Source organism: Asparagus officinalis, chromosome 3, assembly GCF_001876935.1.
Source record: "Asparagus officinalis chromosome 3, Aspof.V1, whole genome shotgun sequence".
NCBI lineage: Eukaryota > Viridiplantae > Streptophyta > Magnoliopsida > Asparagales > Asparagaceae > Asparagus > Asparagus officinalis.
This window is the reverse complement of record NC_033796.1, coordinates 101,545,727-101,573,134: the sequence shown is the minus strand read 5'-3', so window position 1 is coordinate 101,573,134 and position 27,408 is coordinate 101,545,727. Positions and strand designations below refer to the sequence as shown.

At 37.6% G+C, this 27,408-nt stretch overlaps 1 protein-coding gene across 1 annotated transcript; it reads right to left on the bottom strand.

Annotated features, from left to right (window-relative positions):
- LOC109835295 (meiotic recombination protein DMC1 homolog) lies at nucleotides 13,950–24,271 on the bottom strand. The gene is made up of 14 exons (XM_020403276.1): nucleotides 24,076–24,271; nucleotides 23,167–23,258; nucleotides 23,004–23,075; nucleotides 22,862–22,900; nucleotides 22,554–22,611; nucleotides 22,321–22,366; nucleotides 22,192–22,237; nucleotides 22,049–22,110; nucleotides 21,891–21,957; nucleotides 21,716–21,808; nucleotides 21,553–21,621; nucleotides 14,870–14,948; nucleotides 14,353–14,519; nucleotides 13,950–14,244 (listed from the first exon to the last, which is right to left on the bottom strand). Exons 1-14 carry the CDS (start codon nucleotides 24,173–24,175, stop codon nucleotides 14,200–14,202), a joined length of 1,035 nt encoding a protein of 344 aa, XP_020258865.1. The 5' UTR covers nucleotides 24,176–24,271; the 3' UTR covers nucleotides 13,950–14,199.

Genomic DNA, 27,408 nt, shown 5'->3' with positions numbered 1-27,408 from the left:
ATAGCCACGACGAGATGGGGCGGACCAGAGGTGTGGGGGTGCTCGGCGGGGTGATGCCGGAAAAATGCGCGGGCTGGACGTACAAGGAGGGGGGTAGGCGGACAGTCGGCGGTGAAGCGTCGGTCTGCCGCGTCAGCGATGATGACAGAGAGGAAGAAGGCTAGCTTTGGGCGTGTGGGCGGGAGCTCGTCGGCGAGGAGGAGGCCGACGGCGTCCCCGGTGGTAGTGATGGAAGCGGACGATCTTGAGAGGAGGGTTTGGAGACAAGGCGATGAGGAGAAACGTGCCTAGATGAGAAGAGGACAGGGGGTGGCGGGGTGTTTTGGGGAAGAAGAGAAGGAGAGAGAAAAAAACAATTATAATATATATATATAGAGAGAGAGAAAATTAGGGTTTTGAAAATTAAATAAAAATAATAATAATCACAAAAAAATTTAATAATAACATGAAAATTATCTACACATCAAAAATTACCAGTTGTAGTATTACAACCGATAATACGCAACAGTAAAAATAATACAAGAAATTACACAATTAAACAAAAATAATTAATAAAAAATATAATTACTTATATTTAAAATTAAATAATTATGGGATAAATTATCTACACAATAAAATGTACCAGTTGTGCTAATGCAACTGATAATATGCAACAGTAAAAATAATACAACTAATTATACCATTAAACAAAAATAATTAATAAAAATATAATTACTTACATTTAAAATCGAATAATTATAGGATAATTATCTACGTGATAAAACATATCAGTTATATTAATACAACCGTTAATATGCAATAGTAAAAATAATATAACAAATTACACAAATAATACGTAAACAATAATATAACATAATACATGAAATAGTACGTAATAGTAATAATAATACAATGTATTATTTAAAATAATACGTAATAGTATCGATAATACAACAGATTAATTCCAGAAATTTTCACCACACGAAATTAATTTATAAATATTAAAATCATTTAAATAATACAACAGATTAATTCCAGAAATTTTCACCACACGAAATTAATTTATAAATATTAAAATCATTTAAATAAATATAAAACTTGGATTTTAAATTTTTCACCACACGAAATTAATTTATAAATATTAAAATCATTTAAATAAATATAAAACTTGGATTTTAAATTATAGGAAATTATAGAAAATAAGAAAAATACAAATACTCTTTTAAAATAATAATTTAATATTTTAAAATACCAGAAAATTATTTTAACTAGTAACAAAAATTCATGGTCCTTACAGGGATCAATGCCTATAAAATATCTGGGAGTTCCTCTAATTACAAAAGGCTTTCCTACAATGACTGCTACCCCTATTTGATAAGATCACAATACAACTGCTGAACTGGACTAAACACGGGAAATTGTCATATGCAGGAAGATTGCATATCATTAAAAGTGTGATCATTGGAGTGCTTATCTATTGGACATCAAACTACATTTTACTTGTAAAGGTTCTTCACAGGATAGATGAAATTTGTAGGCATTTTCTGTGGGGTAAAGATGAACATTCATCCAGGATGTCTCTTGTAGCATGGGAAAAAGTCTGTCTAGGGATGAAACAAGGAGGCCTGGGGATTTATTCAGCTCAAATCTAGAACATTGCTTCAGAACTTAGAAGCATTTGGTTCATTCATTCAAACAAGGAATCTATGTGGATAAAATGGATTCATGAAAATTATCTCAAGCATGGAGATGTCTGGCAAGTTGAAGCAAGATCAGGAGACTCGTGGATGTGGAAGCAATTAATTAGAATAAGAAATAAGGTGATGGCTGAATTAGGAGGAGCTGACAATGTCAAGGCCCTTATAATGTCGTGCTGTATGAACTCAAAGCCAAAACTATCAGCATTATACAAAAGATTATCCCCTGTAGTTAACTCAGTGCCATGGCACAAAACAGTATGGGGAGGTTTAAATGTGCGCAAACATGCTTTCATTAGCTAGCTGGCGATACAAAACAGGCTTCTCACCTAGGACCGACTCTTGAAGAGAGGAATTATCAATGCTAACCTGTGTTGTCTGTGCACAGGTACAAACATTGAGACTAGAGATCATTTGTTCTTTGAATGCACATATTCCTGCTACATATGGAACTCAATCATGGATTGGATGAACTTCAAATGGAAATCTTGCAACTGGAGTCAGATTTGGAACTGATTTTCAAGTTTGAGAGGGAATGCTCTACAGGTCAAGCTCAAAAGACTGGTATTGACAGCTTCAATATACTGTATATGGAGAGAAAGAGGAATGCAAGGCTGTTTACTCAGAAGATTAGTAATGCGGATCACTTGATCAAAGTCATAAAGTTTGAAGCCTCAACCATCATTTTTAACAATCCCCCCTAATCGGGATTGCCAGGCTTTTTTGAGGATTGTATTTGTTTTCTGTTTGTGCTCTTAGTAACTATAATACTAAGTTTTTTTGAGGTGTACATAACTTCATATTTGGTTGATGAATAAAGTTTTTTCATTTACCAAAAAAAACATACTGCAAGAAATTGTTCAGTAAATATCAACAGCACAGTAACAAAGTTTAGCCAAGATCATTCAAGCAGATAACATCAAGTAGCAGATGATAACACAGTAATTAATTTATCGAAGAATATATCCAGGGTAGCTTATCGCAGATGATTTAGTATCATGCTGAATTTAGAGATTAATTAAAATGGGCAAAAATCCACATGATGAGTTACTTGATCAGTAGAAATGAAATAGTCGTACAATGATGAATAGTTCGTAAATTATAAATTAAGTTACTCTCGTCATTTTCAACAGAGTATTACGAAATTAACTCGTCTGATATTTTCTCAAAGGCAACCCATCTGTAATGCAACTTGAATGTTTAAGAGCATCATATTTTTTCACAGGACACTAGAAGCTGACAGTGGCCACATCTGCCTAGCTACAATAAAATAAATGGTTGATAGGTAGAAAAGGAATAATAAAAACTTTCCACTGAGAAAGTGGTCCTAAAGTGCATGAGAGTAGAAAAGAATTCAAATTTTCAATCCAATTGCTGAAGCTACTCTAGCTAGCTAAATGCATAATTAATACCCTATTGTAGTCCTACTAAAAAAATCCAGATAACGCATCTTCCAGTAGTGTAGTCCTCTACCCATGAATAGTAGCTCCTAATATTTGCTAATACATCATCACCTTTCATTTTGTGGGACCATCTTTCATTTTGTGCTTATCCACAAAATAAAAGATGAAGATACATTAGCAAATGTTAGGAACTACTATTGATGAGTAGAGGATCCCAATCCGATATCTGATGTCATAAACTCCTGTAACAAATACTTAAAAACTATAATAAAATCATAACACGGATTAGCACATAATCTCATGTGATAATAGAAACTAATTAGTTTTCATGGCTGTTTCAAATTTCCTACTCATTCAGGGTTCAATAAAGAACAATTTTTCAAAACCGCCTGATTTTTTTTTTTTTTTCCAAAACCGACTGTTTTTTTTTTTATTTATCAAAATCGACCCGGTTTTGTGATTAGCAGGCTAATCACTATCTTAAATAGTCGGGGTTGGCAACCCCGACTATTTAGGATAGTGATTAACATGCTAATCACCCTTTAATTAGGGTTTAACCCCCTCCTAAATAGTCGGGGTTGGCAACCCCGACTATTTAGGATAGTCATTAACCTGCTAATCACAAAACCGGGTCGGTTTTGATAAATAAAAAAAAAACAGTCGGTTTTGAAAAAAAAAAAAAAAATTCAGGCGGTTTTGAAAAATTGTTCTTCAATAAATCCATCCAGACCAAACAACCCTCGACTGTTCTTCCCCTGAAATACCGTGTGGATTCTTAAAATAAGGCATCAAAGGACGAAAATCAGTTCCAGACCTATAGTTTTGTTAGGAATTTTATGGAGATTAATCTGTGAAATTAAACACTAAATGAATAATGCCACCTATGAAAATACCACAAGTAAGCAAACATCAAGATTTAACGTGGTTCGGCAAATCATGTCTACCTCCACGGGACAATCCAGAGAGAAATATTTTACTATAAATCAAGAGTACAATCTCTCCAAGTTACACCTGAACTCGAGGGCTAGATCACAAGAGAAAGATACAATGTTACCTTTAGGGCACCCTAAAACCCGTCTCACTAAAAATCTCCAACACTCGCGGAGAAACCAACAACGTACCCTCGACGGCGATGTTGTTCTGAAGACAACGGTTTTTGAATCACTGGAATCAGACAACCGAGCTATTCGGAATCTCACTTTTTCTCTCTCCCCCTCACTTTTCTTTTTGGTTACTGTTTATCAGTTACTGTAGCGGTTACTATTCACAAAATTTGATTACGAGATTCTTGTAAATAGAATTCTCCAAACTTATTCTTATTAGAAATAGATCATCCAAATTCTATTCTAGATAGAGTTTTAATTTATGTGAATCTTATGTGGACCTTATCTTGGACTAGACCCGCAACAAGTTTATCAAATTTATCCATCACATTTGAAAATTAGAACTGAAACAGCTGGGTATGTGCTATTACAAATATAAAGTTGAAGAAATGGAGGTAAGTTGGCACTATACTTTGCGAATTAAATAAATGACAAAATGACCAACTCGTTAAAGTATTACTGGAGTCTCAACTTGCTCCCTAAAATCAGTTTTTCTTACACTATATGTTTTTCCCAATGCGGTCATTTTTTGAAACAACTGCTAAATACTTAGATGGAAATTTTAAAAACTTCTCACCTCCATGAAAGCTTTAAAATTTATCCGAAAAAACCTTAAGGGGCTGTTTGGTTCGTTTCCTAAAAACCAAGAAAAGGAAAAAAAGCATGGAAATCAATAAAATTTGGTTTCCATCATTTTCCACCCTTAGAAATCTCCCACATCAACCAATAATATGGTGACAACTCATCTTATTTCTTATTTTAAAAAATAAACTAAACACAAGAAATTGGTCACATCAATCAACTCATCCAACTCACCTCACATCATCTCATCTCATCTACTACCATCTTTAAAAACCACTCACATCATCCAATAATATGGTGACAACTCATCCTATCTCATTAACATTTCATTTCCACCAATTTCCTCCAAAAAAGCTAGGAAATCGATTTCCTTAAGTGTGGGTCACATCATCCAATAAGATAATGACAACTCATCTCATCTCATCTATTTTCTTAGTTTTAAGAATGAACCAAACACAAGAAAAGAACCTAAACAAGGAAAATATTTTCCTTATAAGTTTTTTCCTTATTTTTTTAGCCAACCAAACATAAGAAAAGAACATCAAAAAAAGTTTTCTTTAAAAATCACTCACATCATCCAATAATATTGTGACAACTCATCTCAACTTATCTTTTTTTTACTTCTAAGAAGTGAACCAAACACAAGAAAACATCCAATTATGGGAAATGCGTTTCATTTTCTTTATTTTCCATGTTTTTTAGCGAACAAAACTAAAAAATTACAAAAAAACCTAAATTTTAGAAAATTATAAATAACACCACAAAATATGAAACTTATAAACGACCACTGAAAATCTTAAAATTTGCAAAAAAAAAACAACCCACCCCAAAAAAAAAATTTTGAAATTTCAAAAACACATTGAAATCCGAAATCTACAAAAAATCCACTTTAATATATGAAAATTTACACATGGGTCCTGAAAATTTCAAAAAATTACAAAAACACCTTGAAATTTTTGAAAATTACAAAACACACCCTAAATTTTAAAAATTACCCTCAACCGGCTTCTTGCAAATTTTAGATTTTTAAGGTGTTTTTTTTAAATTTTAACTTTTAAAGGTATTTTTCAGTTTTCAAATTCTCAAGGGCTGTTAGTATTTTTTAAAATTTCAAGGTGTTCTTTGTAGTTTCAAAAATTTTAGGGTGTTTGGTGTAAATTGTAGTAAATTCCAGATTTTGAAGGGGGCATTTATAATTTTTAGATTTTTTTGTAATTTCCAATTCTTCAGGGTTTCTTTTAAAATTTTAAAACTTTGTTGGAGTTGCTTCTAAATTCCAGTAAAAAACCTTAAAAATGTATGCCGCATCAGCCTCCATTAGATATTTAACTATTGTTTCACAAAAGGACAGCACTGGGCAAAAAACCATAGTATAAGGAGGAAAATATGCAAATTCATACTTCAGGGGGCAAGTTAAGATTTCAACAATACTTTAAGATTAGTAAGTGTTTGGGAAACCCCGATGCCGAGATTCAATACCAAATAACCGAGAGAGAAGAGCAAACACACCAAATCAATGCCACAAACAAGATACATCAGTTTTAACATGGTTTGGCGAATGCCTACGTCCACGGAGCAAGGAAGGGGAGTTTTTACTATTAGAAATCAAGGGGATACAAATAGGGTTACAAATCTCACCAAAACTCATAACAAATCACTCTTGATCTCTCCCAAATGCTCAAACAATAGAAGCCCAAAAAACTCGTCTCAATGGCTGCTAAAACCCTCTTGTCTTAACCCTAAAAACGAGTTAAGGGTATATATACAACTCCCAAACGAAACGGGTCTGGAAACCAAACCCAACCCAAAACCGCTTCGGCGGTCGACCGTGACGGTCGACCGCACGATTGACCATATATATCAACTCCAAACACTTCCCAAGATAGCAGAAACTTTCGCGGTCGACCGCCAGAGATCCAGAGGCACAGTGAGGTCCCGTGCACGACTTTGGTCGACCGCAAAGACCCGCGGTCGATCGCCAACCTGTCAAACTGAGTTCCTAAGCTCAAACCTGCTATTCTTGCCAATCCTACAAATCTCCACCTCGACGAACGTTTTGTCAAAACTGAGCCAACACTGACCACACCAAAATGCCCCACTTGTTGCGTCCAGTACGTCATGGCAACGGACTCCATCCATAACAAATCGAGACCCATACGATAGTGCAAAAAACAACAGTGCCTACTCACCAAATCGGCTGCATCAAAACTGACTGCCTACGTATCCTCTTGTCCAAGGAATCAAGCATTCACGTAGTTCACTCAAATGGCCTCCAAAGGCCCTCAATCCAAAAGAAGAGTTCTCAACTCTTCACCAACATCAACACCCAATCTGCAGTTGATAGTATCACCAATGACCCCAAACTGACACGATCCAAACACATCCACCTAAGGTGACCCAATGGCCATATCCAAGCTACATCCACCAGCTGTACTCGAATCTACCAACTCATCATCCGCATCTGAATCCAAATGACTCCCACGTTGTGTCACACTGTCACCTCAGCTGGAATCCTAAACAATGCAGAATGACCTGGAGTATGTGGAGTAATCTCCACCCAATATGGAGTAACATCACCCTCCACCTGCTGCGATATCCCACTGATCTGATCTACACTCTCTACCTGCCGAGAGTCTAATGTGACATATCTGCTCCGAAAAAACTCAAAAGCTCTCAACTGATAGCCAAAAGAGCCTCTGAATCCCAATCGTGCAATCGGATCCAATCTCATATCCACGATGTGACCAAGTGCTAAGTAGCCAAACATCCAACGCAACCCAAAGTATGAAACAGCTCCACCAGATCTAACAACTCTCAATGCAGCAGTCGGTAACCTCATAAGATGGCCTAAACATGTTGAAGCCCGAATACCAAATTCAATGCTCGACAACCAATGTCGATCCTCCTCCAGAAAGGAACATCTCACCAAATTCCCCATCTCATCTTGTTGCCCCAATGTCTCCTCTCCTACGAAGTGTCTCCAACTGCCGTGAGCTCGGCACAAATACAAGAAAGAACCCATACTAGAACTAGTACGAAGGGTAACCTTTCTGCCAATACACCTCCTCCAACTATTTTGGACTACTAGGGCTTTATACCAACGGGACTTGGTTGTAACCCATAAATGCCTAGTACAATCCCCAACATAGGAAACATAATACCGATTACCTCCCAATGATGCCTCCTTAGAAGACCCCTAATACCTGACTGAGCACCTCCTATAAGACCACTTGATCGATAGATAGAAGTGTCAAACTCCATCTCGGTCTTCTCGCTCATCCCAATGTGCTCAAAGTACTTCAATCTACAGGTCAAGCACTCCTTAACAACCTATGCACGGAACAACCAATCATATACCCCAGCAACAAACAACGCCACAATCTAGCCAAAGTAGTCGTCAGCTCTCTATCAATCACCGTGCTCCCAAGCAAATAATACAATTTGCTCCTTCTGACGCCCTTCATCACAATCATGGACCCCAATATGACCTTCAAGCGTGCATCCGCCAAGATCACCCTATAGCCTGCTGCCTCCAATGCCCCAAGTGAAATGATGTTCTTCTTTAATTGAGGAACGAACCTCACTTCAACCAACTCCTGAATCATCCTGTCACTCATCCAAATCCAAACGGTACCGATACCACCAATAGGGCATTTGTGATCATTACCCATGAGCACAACATCCTATCTTTCCAACTCCTGAATGTTGGAGAACCAATCCCTCCTAAGGCATATGTGGTAAGTAGCACCTGAATCTAACATCCACTCGGTGGAGTTGGCAACACCAACTGACGGAAGAGCTGGGCATGAATAGCCCAAAGTGAGAGTGCTAAACCATATTTGTATCCGAGAAAATATCCGTAACTGTATCCGTTAGGATACAAATATGGTTACTCAAATCTATAACCGCTAGGATATGGTTACGGATATGGTTTTATAGTGAAATATCTGTATCCGTATCCGAAATATCTGAATACATATTAGTCATACTCTTACGATAGTTTCGATTCTTAGATTACGGATTTGTGGTTAATTTTGATGATCAAGATGTCTAATCTAACTTTTCAATTATAATAGACATATTAACAAACTCTTTTGTATCACATAAACTATGTTTTTCTCAATACTATCTAGTTTTCTCATATCTGTTTTGTATTTTCATGCATATCCGCTTATATATCCGCATGTATATCAGTAACCGTATTCGATTTTAGTGGATATGATTATAATTTTTTTCTTACAGAGGTATATCTGTATCTGTATCCATATTCGAGATGGGTAAGCGGATATGGATATGATAAGCATTATATTCGAGCTGTATCCGGACCGAATACACCCCTAGCCCGAAGAATCCGAATCTGAAATGTTGTCACTAGCCTTGGCAACATTCAACTCTGAAACTTGAATAGCTTTCCCCTTATTCTTCCCGACTTGCAATTTTGGACATTCAGCTTTCTAATATCCACCCTCTCTACAAAAGGCACACTGATTCCTACCAACTATAGGATGTGCCCCTCTAGACTGCAACCTTCTACCACGGTTTGGACTCTTAGCTCTTGCGACCAATGCCCCTGCTACCGGCTCAATGGAAGTCTCTTTGTCCTTCTTACGAAGTTGATAATTCACAAGTGCCGCGGTGACCTCACTATACGAAAGAGATGTCTTCCCATTAATAAGAGTAAGGACGAAGGTTTTATATTCCTCGTCGGGCAAGGAACTCAACAATAGCAACGCCTTATCCCCATCTTTAACCATGACATCTACATTCGTCAAATCCGCAAGAAGCTTCATGTAGTGGTCCATGTGATCACTAATGGATGTCCTCTTCTTCAATTGGAAGCGATAAAGCCTCCTCTTCAAATGTAAGTGATTTTCCGCTCTTCGTCAAATACTTGCTCTCTAGGACCTCCCAAATCTTCTTTGCCGAAGTCTCATTTATCATATCATATTTTAGATTTTGAGTAAAACAAGACCTAATCACACCACACGTCGTTCTATTCATTTTCTTCCAAACCTTCTCATTAATGTCGTCTGGTTTCCCGTCCAACTCCAACGTTTCTTTCAAATTTTGAGCATTTAGCGCATCTAAGACTTCGCATCTCCAAAGTCCAAAATTATTTGTGCCATCGAACTTCTCCACATCTATCTTCATAGAATGGATACTCAAACTTTGGACGATCTTCACACTAGAAGAACCCTCCCCAACTTTATCTTTCCCGGCCATATATCTCAAGGCACCCAATAACAATTGAGGAACAAACAAGAAATAGATCCAACTTGAAAAGATAAAAATTTTACCACAAAGATCTCACCTTTAACACCAACCGAAGCTCTAGATGAACTTCCCAACTGATCTACTCCTCCAAAAAAGCCTAAGCGTTGTCCGGAGCTCTGATACCACTTGTTGGGGAAACCCCGATGCCGAGATCCAATACCAAATAGCCGAGAGAGAATAGCAAACACACCAAATCAATGCCACAAACAAGATACACCAGTTTTAACGTGGTTCAGCGAATGCCTACGTCCACGGGATAAGGAAGGGGCAGTTTTTACTATTAGAAATCAAGGGGATATAACTAGGGTTATAAATCTCACCAAAACTCTTAACAAATCACTCTTGATCTCTCCCAAATGCTCCAACAATAGAAGCCCACAAAACCCCTCTCAATGGCTGCTAAAACCCTCTTGCCTTAACCCTAAAAACGAGTTAAGGGTATATATACAACGTCGATCGTGATGATCGACCGTGCAGGTATCGCGGTCGACTGCCACGGTCGACCGCATCAACTCCAGAGACTTCCCAAGACAGCAGAAACTTTCGCGGTCGACCGCCACGGTCGATCGCCAGAGATCCAGAGGCACAGTGAGGTCTGTGCACGACTTTGGTCGACCGCAAAGACCAACGGTCGACCACCAACCTGTCAAACTGAGTTCCTGAGCCCAAACCTGCTATTCTTGCCAATCCTACAGTAAACCATTTTGTCCTATATCAATCAAGTAAAAAAGGTTAGCCAAACTAATGCATTGAAGGACAAAAGAGATTTTTAAGTCTCTCACGGTAGCATAAATCTTATCATGGTAGCACTCTGCAATTGATCTACAGGTAGTAGCCTCATCTATTAGTGTTTGTTTTCTTCATCGCATCTCTCTCTAGAAGATAATGCGAATTAACTCAATGGGATATATATAAACTAATAAAAGACTTCCCTCAACATAGTGCAAGTACTATTTTCATCATTGCCTTTCTCTTTAAAAGTTGAATAAATTAGAGTAAACACAAACTTAAAATGGATCAACTTTTGTAGTGTAAGAATTGAAAAAAAAAAAAAAACTGGTCCAAAGTTTAAGGTGCAATTAGAATCATTACATCTTTTAGGGAGAGTGGGACAGTATTCATGCATGTTAAAGTGGTGACCACATCACATGGATGGTTAGAAAAGCCATTGATGTGCAATTAAACTTTTCTTTCAGAACAAAGTATCAAAGGGAGGAAGGGAGCTTAGGGATTGTCTAAAGGTTGAGGATGATGCATTGAATATCCCCTTGCCAGCTTTTAGAAAGGAGAGGAGGAGGAGCAGACATGTGACCTGCAGTCTGCAGAGGTTTAGAGAGTGGAAAACATATAATACCATTTGCCTGCTCAAAAAGACTGATATAGCCACCCTTTTGCTTTTCATCTTTATTCCTTACCTTACACAAGCAGACAAAACCAAAAGCCTCTGAGCTCTATTTACAGGTCCTCCACTTCTTTATCTCAATGTCTTTGGCACCACAATTCCACAAACCCAACCTCTCAATTTTTTTTGGGTTTGCTAAAAAAAAAACGAGAAAACCCTCCCGTCACGTCAGATTTCAAGAAATCCCGCTTTGCCATGTAGGATTTTGGTTTTAACCGATTTTCAAATCACATGTTTGTTTCGTTTTGTGATTTAAAAAAATAAGGGTGTCACGTAGGATGTCATGTCGGACTTTTGAGAAAAGTGTTTTCACACCAAAAACCTCTGAAAACACTTGGAAATGTCACTTCAATGAATTTTTAATTACTAAAAGCACTGTTAAAACAGTGACTATGAATAAAACAGCTTATTTAGTTGCTAAAAACACTGTTACTATTGCGGCTGATTTCCATTTCCTTTTTTTATGTTCAAACAAACGCAAGAAATAGAAATCGAAATACTGTTACTATTGCGGCTGGATTTGTTTCTTATGTGACGTGGCGGTGACGTGATGGTGATTTCGTTGGGAAACAAACAAAAAAATACGGGAAATGTCATGAAATCTTTTGAAATGAGTTGAAATGTGAGAGTTTCCATTTTCGATTTTTTTTCCGTAAAACAACCAAACAGCCCCCAAGTAGAAAGAGGTCTACACCTATGATTTATTGATAGTATATAAAATAACTATTACTTTTAGAGATAAGAATTCATAGGATAAGGGTGGAGGAATAAGAATAAACCACAAATCTATGTGGGGGTCTTCTTCTTCTATGCAACAACAAATTAATAACCAAACCATAACTTCAGCATATGCGAAGCCTCGCTCCTTATACATCTTCTTCAATCTGGCTGTCTGAGTTGAGAACACGCTGATTATGTTCTTTCAAACAGACCAACAAATTGCGACGATCGCAATATTGTTCCGTTCGTTTCTTCCGTTACTAGGGATTGCATTCAACAGCCAAGAAAGTTATTGTCTCCTTCAAATATTACTCTCTAACTACAAACCAATTATTTCTCCTACTGGACTAAGGCTAAAGAATGATTAGATAGAAGCAACAATTGCAGTTGCTAAGCTCAGGAAAGTGTGCGGCGTCAGTAACAACCTCAAGAGATCCACACAAATGCTTCAACGACCGATGAAACATGGTTGACAGATTTTGCCTATTTTTCACATCGACCGCCAAGTTGAACACCTACTCTATAAGATCTTCAATTTACAGATTTTACATGCGAAACCGCGGTCCTCGAAATGACATTCAGGAGACGAAAAATAGCATTGTTCATATCTTTTGCTATTTTACAGTGAATGACTTAAATGATAAAAATCGCCAGCGTTCTAAGACTCATTCTACCCACCCATGCACGTACTCGCACTCAAGCTCAGACCATCTTGAGTACGTAGGCTGAAAATGCTCATGATCTTGAGTGGGCTAAGAATGCTCGATTATGCGGTCAAATGCATAATTGGGATTCCCAGCATTACGCACCCGCATAAAAAAAAATCACCGATGGTTCTATGAATATATTCAGAAGGACAACACAACTGAACAGATTATATTTCAATTTAAAGCTCTTGTTTCAATTTATATTTTATACGGTAGAAGCAACGGTAACTTAAAATGCATATACTGTTAAAAAGAGTGACCGTCATATGACCTTGAGTGTTTGCATGCCTTCGGGGAAATGGTTTTAGATAGGGGAAATTTTCTGAGTTCACTAATAGTCCCGTATGTTTTCGGAGTTCATCTTAATGTTTTGTGAAATTTTCTGAGTTCACTAATCCGTGATTAAAACATACGAGACTACTAGTCCCATACGTTTTCTGAGCTGTTTTGTAAAATAAACATCTTTTGGCCTGTTGGCCAAAAAGATGTCTATTTTGCTAATTATTTAGCAAAACGTCCTATTTTGCTAAATAATTAGCAAAAACGGACTATTTTGCAAATATTCCCTTTTAGATAGACATTAATTGATTATTGGTCCTTCCATCTCTTCACTGCACACCACGCCCTGAGGTTGTTGTATAGATCATTCTTATTTGTTCCTGAAAGGTCAGCGCAAAGAAATTATTAAGCATTCGCAACCTCCGACTAATCTCTATCGTACCTTCCCACAAAAGCGCCCCTCAAATGCAGCGAACATGTTAGATTAATCATTCGCCAAGGACAATAAGACGTTTGATATAAGCAAATGGCGGTAAGACGACGCTCGACGAAAACTAAGTTCCATGGAAGAGTGCGGAAAGACTATAATGTCCATTTCACGAAGGCTCCCAATCCGATGTACCGTAAGTAAATTGGAACGATGCTAATTGGCAAACACAAGAGAATTGAAGTAGGATGCTAAAAGAATCCTACTTCCACCGAATTAAACTTACCCAACTTCATTGCGGGTGAGCCTCAGAACAATAAAGAAGTTGTAGATTAAGCATCTCTGTTACTTACTGGTTCTACTTATAATGCGCAAATTAAGGACAAAGCTATTTCTTCAAGCATGCAAGAGATTTAGGTAAATTGTGTCGGCTCACATCTATAACATGAAATTGAATCAGAACACTAGTTCCTTTGGCGATCCTATTAACCTATACGCGAATACACATGCTCAGACGTGTAACTAATTTTCCATGGGAAATTCCGCACCGACATTCATACTAAACATCGGGTTACAAATTAACCTGTACTGTTTCCATGTAAGCTTTCGAGCGCCCCGCACCAGTTTCAGTCCTTTGCATCAGCAATTCCACCAGGGGTTATCTGAAAAACTTGATCCCTTTCCGTCAAGGCGCACACTAACCAGAAAAAGGAAATAAAACCGGATTTTTCAAGCAACAATAAAGAAACTGTAGAAGTTATAACGGTTCGAAAGGATATTGCTTCAGACTCAGGAAGGTTAGGGGCATCGAATATCTTGCAGACTCGCTGTTCTCCTTTGCCTTTCCTGAGCATCAGGCGAACAGTAGAGGCATGCGCCATCACATGCCCGCCAGCGGGTTTTTTGGGATCAGAGATGAACACCCCTCCTCCGGGATCAGCGATCACTGCAAAACAATAGTACTAGTTATCAGAATCTCCTTTCTCTTAAGGTTAACTTGCACATAACCTCCCTCATCTATACGTTCAGTTGAACTAAACTCCCCTCAACTCATTTACTAAAACTTAATAAAACCCCTCTTTAGGATGAATTGAAGGGGCTAAAGTCTTAATAACTGAGTTGAGGGGGATTTCGTGCAACTGAAGACACAGATAAGTAGATTTACGTGCAATGTGCCCTTCTTTTTACGTGAATTTATCTGAACCTAGTTGCTTACAGCGAGAAAGTATTTATGCCAACTTTTTAGGTATAACAGACCGAAAATAGAACAAGTTAAATTTGGATTAAGACAGATACCATGGTTTGTCATGAAGACTGCAACATTGAATTCCTCTGCGATTTTTATCAGGCGAGAAAGCATTTGTGCCAACTTTTGCTGCAATGGGAAAGAGGATGCACATTTCAGAAAAAAAACCAGGATGAAGCATTAGAGAATCTGCTAAAAGTTCTTAGTCATTAAAAAAACAAAATAAGTGTTGAGATCCCTCCTTAATTGAGAAGATTCTAGAAAATTCTAGAACTTTCTGGAGAACTCTAGAGAAGTGTAGAATTCTCTAGAAGCGTGTTCTCCCCCCGACATCACCCGTCTCTTCTACGTTGTCGTCGTCATCCCCCTACACCCCAATCTTCAGCACGTTTGCCTATAAACCGACCGCAAACACTATCATCGCCTTCTAATCCCTTGGCAAGATCAAGCCCCACGAGCCCCCATTCCATGAGGACCTATCCCGCCTCCATTGAAGCATTCATGTTGTTATTTTATGGGCTCCAAAATATTACTGTTGGGGGGAAGAAGGTGTTGAGATCCCTCCTTAATTGGGAAGATTCTAGAAAATTCTAGAACTTTCTGGAGAACTCTAGAGAAGTGTAGAATTCTCTAGAAGCGTGTGGAATCCTCTAGAATATTCTAGAGATGTGTGAAGCCTTCTGGAACATTCTGAAAGAGTATGGAATAGAATGGAAGAATGTAGAGATTCATTAGAAATCTCTAGAAAGTAAAGATATGTGTGGAGAATTCTAGAAAGCTAATCTCCACCATTGGATCAAATTAATCCCCACCACTCATTATGCTGGTGGAGTAGTATAAATAGGGGTGGAAGCCTTCTTTCCTATCCATCAAAAACAAGAAAACAATCCACTTCCTAGAGTGAGAGAAAACCTCTAATATAGAGAGTTAGAGAGCCTCTTTGAGAGAGAAGTGAGATAGCTTGAGAGTCCTAATCCTCGAGCTCAAGTGAGCCACCGAGGTGAGACAGTTTTGTAAAATATAAATTTTTGTAATCCTACTATTCTTTTGTATAGTGGAAGAACCTCCATATTGGAGGAATATAAACTTTTGTGCTCCTATTACTATCTTAATTTATAAGTGTCTATCTTAACTTCACGAGGCGGGAAAAATCGAGTTTTCCCAATGATGGTATCAAAGCCAAGTTCGTCCGAAGTCATCGTTAGCTCGTGAAGTTCAAGATGGAGGATAACTTCACTCACGATGGAGACATGTTAAAGCTCACGGCCAACAACTCCTCATACTAGAAGCCGATGATGGAGGATCATCTATATTGTAAGAATTACATGAGCCCATCATCCACAAAACCAAGGTAGAAGAAAAGAGCAATGCAAAGTGAGAAATGCTAAATCGGAAGGCCGTTGCTATGATTCGTAAGTATATTAATAAAACTCTCTTTGAACATGTTTCTACTTATACAAATGCTTATGAATTATGGACAAAGCTTGAGTCCATGATTCAAAAGAAAACACCTCATAATAAAGCTCATTTAGTTCGACGATTGGCGAAGTTGAAGTATATGGATAGTCAAAGTATGATTGAGCACTTGAATAATTTCAAGGGGCTCGTAAATCAACTAACGAAAATTGACATGAAGATTGATGATGAGTTGCAAGCCCTTCTACTCCTTAGTTCCCTGCCAGAAAGTTGGGATACTCTTGTGATTACACTTAGTAACTCAGCTCCGGAAGGAAAGCTCACCATGGATACCGTTAGTGATAGCCTTCTCGGTGAAGAAGCAAAGAGAATGATATGAGGTGAGCCTGTCCATCCCGAGACAAATGTTGTTGAGAACCGGGGTGGGAATGAAGGTCGTGGACGCAGCAAGAGTCGAGATCCGCACCAATCTTGAGGTCGGTTCAAATCACGCTCAAAGATTACATGCTACTACTGTGGAAGGATAGGCCATAAGAAAGTAGAGTGTTGATCCCTATGAAGCACGGACACGCATAACATGAAGCCGTGTCGTGTCGTGTTCGTCTCGGACACACGTGTCGAACACACGTATTCTATGTATTTTTTAGGATTTACCTCGTGTCGGCGTGTCGGATGGCCGTGTCAGATCCGTGTCCGTGCTACATAGGTTGATCCTTCAAGAGATATCAAAAGGCCGGTAATGTTAAGCCAGACCAAATCAACCTAACGAATAACCAAGAAGAGAATAGCACTATTACCGTGGCTGCAAAAGAAGAATTGTTTTATCTCGTTAGAGAAGATAACATCCTAAATATTTCTTATGATGATAGTTGTTGGATTATCTATTCTGGTGCTTCCTTCCATATCACTCCCCATGGAAGTTTCTTCTCATCCTACCACAGTGGTGACTTTGGTACTGTGCAAATGGGAAATCAAGATAGGAACAAAATTATCGGGATAGAAGACATCATCCTGACAACAAGCACTGGATGCAAGCTTGTCCTAAAAGATGTGAGGCACATCCCAGCCATGCGTCTCAATCTTATCTCTGCTGGAAAGCTAGATGATGTCGGTCTGGTGAATTATTTTGGAAAAGAAAAGTGGAAGCTCACCAAAAAAAAATTAATCATGGCTCAAGGAAAGAAGGAAGGATCATTGTACGTGATGCAAGCTAAACTCTGTAAATGGGAGGTAAATACCACCACCGATGATATGAAGATATGGCATAAATGACTCGGGCACATTAGCGAGAAAGGCCTTCACATGCTCCCTCGAAAGAAACTCCTCCCTGACGTAAAAGGTAAATCACTTGACCTATGTGCTGATTGTTTGGCTGGAAAACAACATAGAGTTGCTTTCCAAAGATCCTCCCCATCCACAAGGAGAAAGAACATTCTAGACCTCGTACACACCGACGTGTGCTCGATGTCTGAGAAATCCATTGGTGGGGCATTGCATTTTGTCACCTTCCACCTTCATCAATGACCATTCAAGAAAGGTGTGGTTACACCTGTTTAAATCAAAGGATCAAGTACTTGATGCATTCAAGGAGTTCCATGCCCGAGTGGAACATGAGACAGGACGGAAGATCAAGTGTGTGCGATCAAACAATGAAGGTGGGTATAGAGGTCCTTTCGAAACCTATTGCAAGAAATATGAGATTAGGTTGGAGAAGACTCCACCCAAGACGTCACAGTTGAATGGACTAGCGGAGAGAATGAACCGAACTATTGAAGAAAGAGTTCAATATGTACTCTCTCATGCCAAGTTGCCCAAATCATTCTGTGGAGAAGCTGTGATGACCGTTGTTGACATAGTCAACCTCACACCATCAGTTCCTTTGGACGGAAACATCCCCAGAGGAGGTTTGGTCAGGCAAAGAGCTTCTTACAACCATCTCAAGGTGTTCGGATGCAGAGCATTTGTTCACATCCCCAAAGACGAGCGAGCCAAACTCAATGGAAAAACTAAGGAATGCATCTATCTTCGTTATCCTAAGGATGAGTTCGGGTACCGATTTTGGGATCCAATCAACAAGAAGATCATCCGAAGCCGAGGCATTGTATTCTTCGAAGATCATACAATTGAAGACATCCAGAAATCGGAGAGGCCAAGATTGAGAAGCAGCAAGAGCATAGACCTTACACCGGTCCGACGTGAGGATAATGTCACACCTGAAAACAATGATGCTGAAGATCATGAGCCTATCCTAGAGCAAAACAACCAGAAGACTCATGATGAGCCAGTTCAGGAAGAACCTCGGTCTAGCTTTCCACTAACGCTCTAGTTGAGACGATCTTCAAGGGATCGAAGGTCATCTTCCCGATATAGCACAGAGGAGTTTGCGATGCTCACCGATGAGGGGGAGCTTCAAAGTTATAAGGAGGCCATAACTAACAGTCATAAAGTGGAGTGAATAAGAGCCATGCAAGAGGAGATGCAATCCTTACACAAGAATAACACTTATGAACTAATGGAACTACCAAAAGGGAGACGAGTCTTGAGGAATAAGTGGGTGTATCGAATCAAGGCCGAAGACAGTAGCTCCAAGCCCCGCTACAAAGCTCAGTTGGTCATAAAAGGATTCGGTCAAGAAAAAGGCATTAACTTTGAAGAAATATTCTCTTCAGTGGTAAAGATGTCATCCATCCAAGTTGTTCTTAGCTTAGCAGCAGTGCAAGACCTAGAGATCGAGCAGCTCGATGTCAAAACAACATTCCTTCATGGTGATCTAGAGGAAGAGATCTACATGAAGCAGCCTGAGGGGTCTAAAGTTCCAGGCAAAGAAAATTTGGTGTACCGCCTAACGAAGAGTTTATATGGTCTTAAGCAAACACCTAGGCAACGATACAAGAAGTTCGACTCTTTCATAGAAAAACATGATTTCAAAAGGAAGGAGAGCGATCATTGTGTCTTCATAAAGAGGTATGCAGGTGGTGATTTTCTCATACTTCCACTCTATGTTGATGATATGTTGATTGTTGGACAAGATCGCATAAAAATAACTACTTTGAAGAAAGATCTAAGCAAGAGCTTTGCCATGAAAGATTTAGGACTAGCTAGACAAATCTTTGGGATGGGGATCACTCCTGATAGATCAAAAGAGTTGCTATGGCTATCCCAAGAGAGGTACATTTAGAAGGTGCTAGAAAGATTCAACATGCACAAAGCAAAGCCGGTCAACACACTGCTTGCTGGACACTTCAAGATGAGCTCGAAGCAAAGTCCCACAAGTAAGAAAGAAATGGAGGAAATGAAGATGATTTCATATTCATCTGTAGCAGTCAGTCTCATGTATGCAATGATATGCACAAGACCCGATATCGCCTATGCAGTTGGTGTTGTTAGTCGTTTCTTGGCTAATCCGAGGAAGGAACACTGAGTTGCAGTCAAATGGATCATTCGGTATCTACGCGGCACTTCCAAGAAGTATTTATGCTTTGGAAATGGAAGACATGTGCTAGAAGGATACATAGATACAGACTTGGCCGGTGACATTGATTCTAGGAAATCAACATTAGGATTCCTAACTACTTTTGCAGTTGGAGCTGTTTCCTGGCAATCAAAGTTACAACGTGTGTTGCATTGTCCACTACTAAGGCAGAGTACATCGCAGCTACTGAAGCTTGCAAGGAGATGCTGTGGATGAAGAATTTGTTGCTTGAGCTGGGAGTAGATCAAGACAGGTATGTCTTGAAGTGTCACAACCAAAGTACAATTTACTTAGCAAAGAATTCAACTTTTCATTCCCGCACAAAGCACATTGATACACGATATCACTGAATCCGAGGAGCTCTCGAAGAAAAGCACATACATCTTGACAAGGTTCACACAGATGAAAACTGGTTAGACATGATGACTAAGGTAATATCATCCAAGAAGTTTGAAGATTGTTGTCAACGTGCTGGTTTGCTACTACCTCCTAATTAAGTCAAGAGGGGGAGATTTGTTGGGATCCCTTCTTAATTGGGAAGATTCTAGAAAATTCCAGAACTTTCTGGAGAACTCTAGAGAAGTGTAGAATTCTCTAGAAGCGTGTGGAATCCTCTAGAATATTCTAGAGATGTGGGGAGCCTTCTGGAATAGAATGGAGGAGTGTAGAGATTCCTTAGAAATCTCTAGAAAGTAAAGATGTGTGAAGAATTCTAGAGAGCTAATCTTCACCCTTAGATCAAATTAATCCCCACCACTCATTATGATGGTGGAATAGTATAAATAGGGGTGGAAGCTTTCATTCCTATCCATCCAAGACAAGAAAACAATCCACTTCCTAGAGTGAGAGAAAACCTCTAATATAGAGAGTTAGAGAGTCTCTTTGAGAGAGAAGTAAAATAGCTTCAGAGTTCTAATCCTCAAGCTCGAGTGAGCAACCGAAGTGAGATAATTTTGTAAAATATAAATTCTTGTAATCCTACTATTTTTTGTGTAGTGGAAGAACCTCCATATTGGAGGACCATAAACTCTTGTGTTCTAATTACTATCTTAATTTATAAGTGTCTATCTTAACTTCATGAGGCGGGAAAGACCGAGTTTTCCCAACAATAAGAAGCTAAACTCAGCTTATATTTATAAGTAACAACTAGAAAAAATTTCAGAACACTCCCCCAAATTTTGAGGTGGTTTGCACAGAACAATATTGAATTTTAAAAATTAGAGAAGACACCACAACTTGGGGGGTTTTACAAAACGACCTGAGCTTTCCAAAAGTTTAATCAAAATATGGGGCAACATGAAGAGAGAATAAAGGAAAACATGAAAAGGATGGGGAGGGAGATTGTTTTATGGTTTTATTGAGAGAGGTGGAGGTTATTTTGTAGAAGTGGTATTTCAGTAAGTGGAAATTTTTCGAAAGCTCGTAAGGGCTTTGTGAAATTCCCAAAAGTTTAGGGGATTTCTCTAATTTTCAAAGTTCATGGCCTTTCGTGCAATTGACCCAAAAGTTCAGGGGGTTTTCTTTTCTGAAATTTACCCTAACATTCAGATTATAGAATTTACTGATCTACCTCTCTCCCTTGAAGTTTGAACCCTAATGTAGATGCGTTTATCGTTTAACCCTCACCAAACCACATCACATGTTGAAATGTTTGAAAGAGCATAAGAACTCTGGATTCTTTCACCTTGAAGAAACTGTAAAACTATCTTATTATACAGGTTTATTTCTGATTCAAATTTAGTTTATAATTAAGGTTCAATTACATGTGCAGGACACATTAGTTTAGCTTTTAGATTGATCGCTTATTACTTAGTAGGAGATATAATAATCAGAGAAAATAAATACCTGGCGGTCTGCAAGTTCTCCCCTTCCGCAGAAATCCACTCTGAATAGAGCAATGATCGAGTCCACAATCTGAAAATGAAATCAGGGAGCCATCCAGACCTTAATATAATCTTCCAATGGAACTTAAATTATACACAGCATTAACATTTAAGAAGTTGTTTACCAGGAGCCTGAATGGTTCTTCAGACATTTTTGCAGCAAGTCCTAACAGCAAATTGTACTGGTGTTCATATGTGTATGCCCGCGCATATATAATCTTCCCCCATGAAAGTACCACAAAATCACATGATTCTTTCCAATGAACTTTTAGAAAATGAAGAAATAAACCTAGGTCTTACGTTGTCAAGAACAGCGTTAGCATCCATCCCAAATCGCTCAGCAATAGGAACAATCCTTTCAGGCCGGCTAAGAAATGTAATTAAGGCCAGCTGCAAGTGTACTTTAATACATTGCCCCTGAATACTGTTATACATAATTATGAGAAGGTTAAGGATACAATGTTCCTTCGGTATCAATGTAAGCAACTTTCCCATTGCCTCCGTGCATAGAGATTGGAAGCTGCAGAACAAGTAGGCATTCAGATGGAGTTTACATGATTCTATGCCTTGTGAATTTCAGGCGCCATATAAAGTGATGAACCTGTGTTGAGACGCAGAGAGTATGAGCCAGCTGGGTCTTTCCTGAGCTGCAATGTCCCAAGTTTTTTTTTTTAAACATCACTCAACAGTGTGGTTACTGTTAATTGATTGAACAAGTGAAGTATCTAACCGAAATTCTCCAAATGCTTCAGTGATTTGAAGTGTCTCAATTCCACCTTCACAATTTTAAAGGGAATTCAATTAGCATATACGATTCATATATTTACGATGTGGGGTCCATATAAGTACATAGCTCGTCAAAAAAATCTATTCAAATCATGGGAATAAAATTTTATGCAGAGAATCTCAGTCCGATGGTAAATCCATTGATTCCTTATTAAAAGGCCAAACTAACGATTTTACCGCCAAGAAGTTCATCAAGAGCATTGCTGCCTGTGGTGATTTTAATCACTGCTTTCCGCTGTAGAGGAGAAATGATACATGATAATAAGTAAACGACTGAAAGTTAAATCCAACATTTTGTCTCAATACATTGAAAAGATTAGAACAAAGAAATTGTATCAACAGTCAGCTATTCAAGAAATCTCTATTGTCTAAGAGCGATCTGAGCCATCAAAAAGTAGATAAGGATGAAGATCTTAGAATTTCGACATTAAAGATCGTCCAACTCCACAACGGAAACTTCTTTAGTTAGGAGCAGCAGAACTTACTTTGAGCATGAGATCGCTCCCAGTGATGTAACCGCTGCTCTGAAATCCAAATTTATTTGGGGGAAAAGATATCAGTTATCCAAAGAATCAATCACAGAGTCAAGTTATAGAAAATGTTTTAAGCAAGAAATCGAGCTCCAACCACTATCTTTTCGGCGGCTTCACAGATCTTATCAACTTTTGCTTCGGATAAACCTTTGATCCCCGTTAGACTCTGCGATTAGGTCAAAATGAAGCGATCAGCGAACAACGCTACTAGTATCATGACTCTTTTAGGTTTCAAAAACTATAGATTGACAAAGAACCTTCTTCGTATGCATCATCAGGCCATTGCAAGTATAGATCCCTGCATCCTGGAGCTTCTTGACGTCTCCAGCATTGATTCCTTGAGAAATCACTGCAGATCAAAGAGATTGGAATTTTTTTCAGGATGACAGATAGAAAAGCACCTGAAATTGAGAAGAAATTAGCTTTGAACTGAGATCAACTTCTAGTTAAGACAATTAACAGATCAAATGGATCTAAATTCGTCCGGGATCTGTTCACTAAGAAATACTCTGGATAGTCCCAAAAAAAGTGAGAGGAAATTCGAATCAAACATTGAACATCAAATTCAGGGAAAATTACAGAAATGATATTTGACAAGTCGATCGAACACCAATCAAGCTGACCTGATCTCAAAGAAATCATATCAAAACAAGAAGAAAAATGCAAAAGGAGCTCGAAATCTCTCAAATGCCTAGGGAGTTTGAGATCTTAGAACGATGTTCTGAAATTCGCTCAAAAACAGGAGAAATATCAAAGAAACAGCATGCTCTTTGATACCTGATCTCTATTGTATTCAATTCAACCACTAATAGATCTAAATTCTACGCCGATCTTAAATAAATCACACAAAAACAAGAAAAAAAGTAAAACGAAGTCAAAATCCCTCAACCGTCAAGGGATTTCAAAATCCTCTAACGATCTTCAAAAACTCACTCGACATCGAGATTAAACACCAAATCGAACTAAATTCTACTCGGATCTCAAATTAATCGCATCAAAACAAGTAAAAAAACGTAAAAGTAAGTCAAAATCTCTCAAAATTTTAATCTCTACCAGAGATTGCTAAATATTCAAACGATCTTCATAGATCCACTCCAAACAAGCGAGAACTATCCAGAATCGACTGTCAAAGAGGAAAACCGAGCAAAACTGTAGAGAAATCTTACATTTATCGATGGATTCGAAGCAATCCTCCTCGTAATCGGCGTCCTCTCGATCCAAGACCTGGAGCTGGAGCTGCTGCTGATCATCGTACCTCATCGCCATCGATCGCCAAAGAATAGAACGCAGATCGCAAGTTTTTTTCTGAAAATTTTCTATTCGCGCGCGCTAAAGCGAGACGGTAAATTTTCGAATTCTAAAAATTTTGATTGCGGGGTATTTATAGGCGCGGGCTCGATGCACGCGCTATTGAATCCAGTTAGTTAACTTTTGAGATCCGCTCGTAAAAGATCAGCCGTCTAGTTTAGCCGTCTGATTTGATCCAGTAACTATCATTTAATAGATCATTTAACTATTTCAGAAAATTCAAAAAAATATTAGTAATCCTTTATTAAACGAATCAAATTTGAGCTTTTATTGGTTCTCTTATTTACCAAATGTTTATTTTAAATTTGATCCATTATTCTTGTATTATTGCACGCATGGTGTTCTTATTGTCATCATCATCAAATCGTTTAGATTAATTTATATATTATCTTTGAGACTCTACATGTTCCAAACAGTCTTTGTAACCAACTATTAAAATTGTAAATATATACATCAGAATTATAAAGTAATAATTTTCATTCGTGAATTTAAATATTATTAAAAAATCAAATTGAAATTTACTTAGGCTGCGTTTGGGAACTTTGATTTGGATTTGGGAAGTTGATTTAAAATCAAGGGATTTTAAATTTAGGATTTGAAATCCATGATTTAAGAAATCTTTTGTTTGGATATCTTTATTAAATGAAAGGATTTGAAATCTTTGATTTCAAAATCTAATGTTTGGGTACTTTATTATACATGAATTTGAATTTAAAATTGATACAAATTTATTCTCTTAACTCATTTTGTTTATATCAAATGCAATGGAGATGTGTAAAATAGTAACCAAAAAACACAAATATAGATAATTTTGACGATGATAGCTACATTTGCTAAGTTTTCAAATTCATTGCCCACCATAACTTGCAAGAGTTTCAACAAAATAAAAATGAAGAAAACTCTAAAAACATATCAAGTATCTTAAAAAAAACATCTAAATAATACATTACCATTGCATATTTCACAGATATCCAAGCTGGAAAACACGTGAGGCTTGTTTCATATTTCATACATATTCAAAGTGAGAATAAGTTGATATCAGGGCAAATAAGTAACAATTTCATTATCTTCTCAAATGCATGTACAACTGACAATTACATAGTCAATTTGGTCTTTGATATACCAAGAGAAATGTTAATTAAAAAAATATAAAGAGTTGCAAACTGAATAGCATGTGAGAAGAGAAGTATCCTTGATGTAAAGAAATTACAACTGAGGATTCAGAAGTTCTTGTATGATAAACCCTATCTGCAGCAACAAAAGAGTAATTCATATGCCATCACGATATGAGCCCAGAACCTACAAAAAAAATAAGCAGATCAATAATTTTTTTTAATCAAGCTAACAAGCTAACAAATTAAACAAAAATGTCGGATAAGTGAGACTGAATAAGATAAGCATGTATACAAGTGATAAAAATAGCCAATGCTTTGAAGAGAAAATGAGCAGATCAATAATTTTTTTACCATTGAGTAGATCATCTTTCAAACGAGGGAAAAAAGCTGAACTTTTTACCGTTAACCTTTAGAATAACGTAGCCATGTGTTTGGTTCAAAATTTAGGAGGATACCAGTGGGACTATTTAGTCCTTTAAAACGAAATAGTCTCAAGCTTCTGCACTAAACAATGGGGGAAGATGGTGTTACATAGTCTGTGTACTATTTATTACTCACTTGGGATTAAATCTACAAGAAACTCCCTTGCTCTTTCCCCTAATTTTCTAAAATTACATTGAATATTCAATGTCTAATTATTTCACTTGGACGCTATGGCACTGGTTCCCGAGAATCAAGCTCTTTAGGTTCAACAAAGTAAATATTGATCAGTATGCACCTATCTTTACCCCTGCTATATTATTAAGCGTGCGTATCCATGCACTTCTGTCTCTTTAATATTTTGTTAATATATCAGCTTTGATATATAGTAGCTAACGGAATTTCTAAACAAGATGCCGGATGGAGTTAATTTGAAATGATAGTGGGATTGCATTAAGCTCTACTCCACCATATATTGGGAGTTTGTCAAATTGAAAACTTGTTACATCGTGGTTTTGCACTCTAATATAAGCATGTAAATGAAGCAAAAGGAACTTTTGATTTCCACACTATTAGAATATGAGTAAGAAATGCATTTAGAAACTAAATAAAAAGAAATGGAAGATATGCCAATGTTATTAGAGTATGAGTAAGAAATGCATTTAGAAATGCATCATAATCAAGTATACACTAAATAAAAAGAACAGAATTCTCAATAAAATGAAAATTTTGTACCTTTGAGATGAGACAAGCACTCCTTACTTGAATTAGCAAAGAATCCATCAAAATTGCTAAACCCTAATGCATTCATAAGAAATCATCAAAAAATTAGAAATATTCGGTTAAAAATATTGTTCAAATAACATTGAGATGAAGAAAAGTAGTATGAGAGGTGCACCCATTCTATCCGTACTTGCGAACATATAAATGAATGAACAAATAACTCTCTGTTGTGATTAACATATCCAAACCAAAGCAGAAATCACAGAGAACATAGATTTACAATGAAGATACAGGGATGCAAATGAATATGTCAAGACACTGGTCTCCACAAATAAGCACACACGCACACACTAACCCATTCACTTTCGCATGAATATATGTATGGTTACATGCCAGTTCACAATCATACAAGTGAAATACATGGATGTATGGATATATGTCGTGTCCACATGAATATATGCATGGATATATGCAGTTCACAATCATCTAAGTGCAAGATTATTTGCATACATTGAAAGGAAAAAATCATACCCTCCTATGCCTGATCAATAGATATGATTAATTGACATATTTTTAATCGTATAATTTTCAGAAATAATTATTTTACAAGAATTCCTAGGCGGGCATTTCAGAACGAATTTCTAATGATACAAGAAGATAATGCTAGAGAGCTACTCTCTATGTATAACAATCATCCTGATACATGCTAGGAGTCACAAGTGTACACACATGTGCATATGTACAAGTATGAATCCGTAATTGGTCGGCATATTTTCAAAAAAAGTGCTCTACTGTTACCATATGATGCAAATATATCAAGGATATCTGAAGATGCACATGCATAGTAATTCACATACAAAAGCTTTTGGTAATCACATCCATATAATACATATAGACGAATATATACTACCAGTTTTCACATTTTAAAATTTC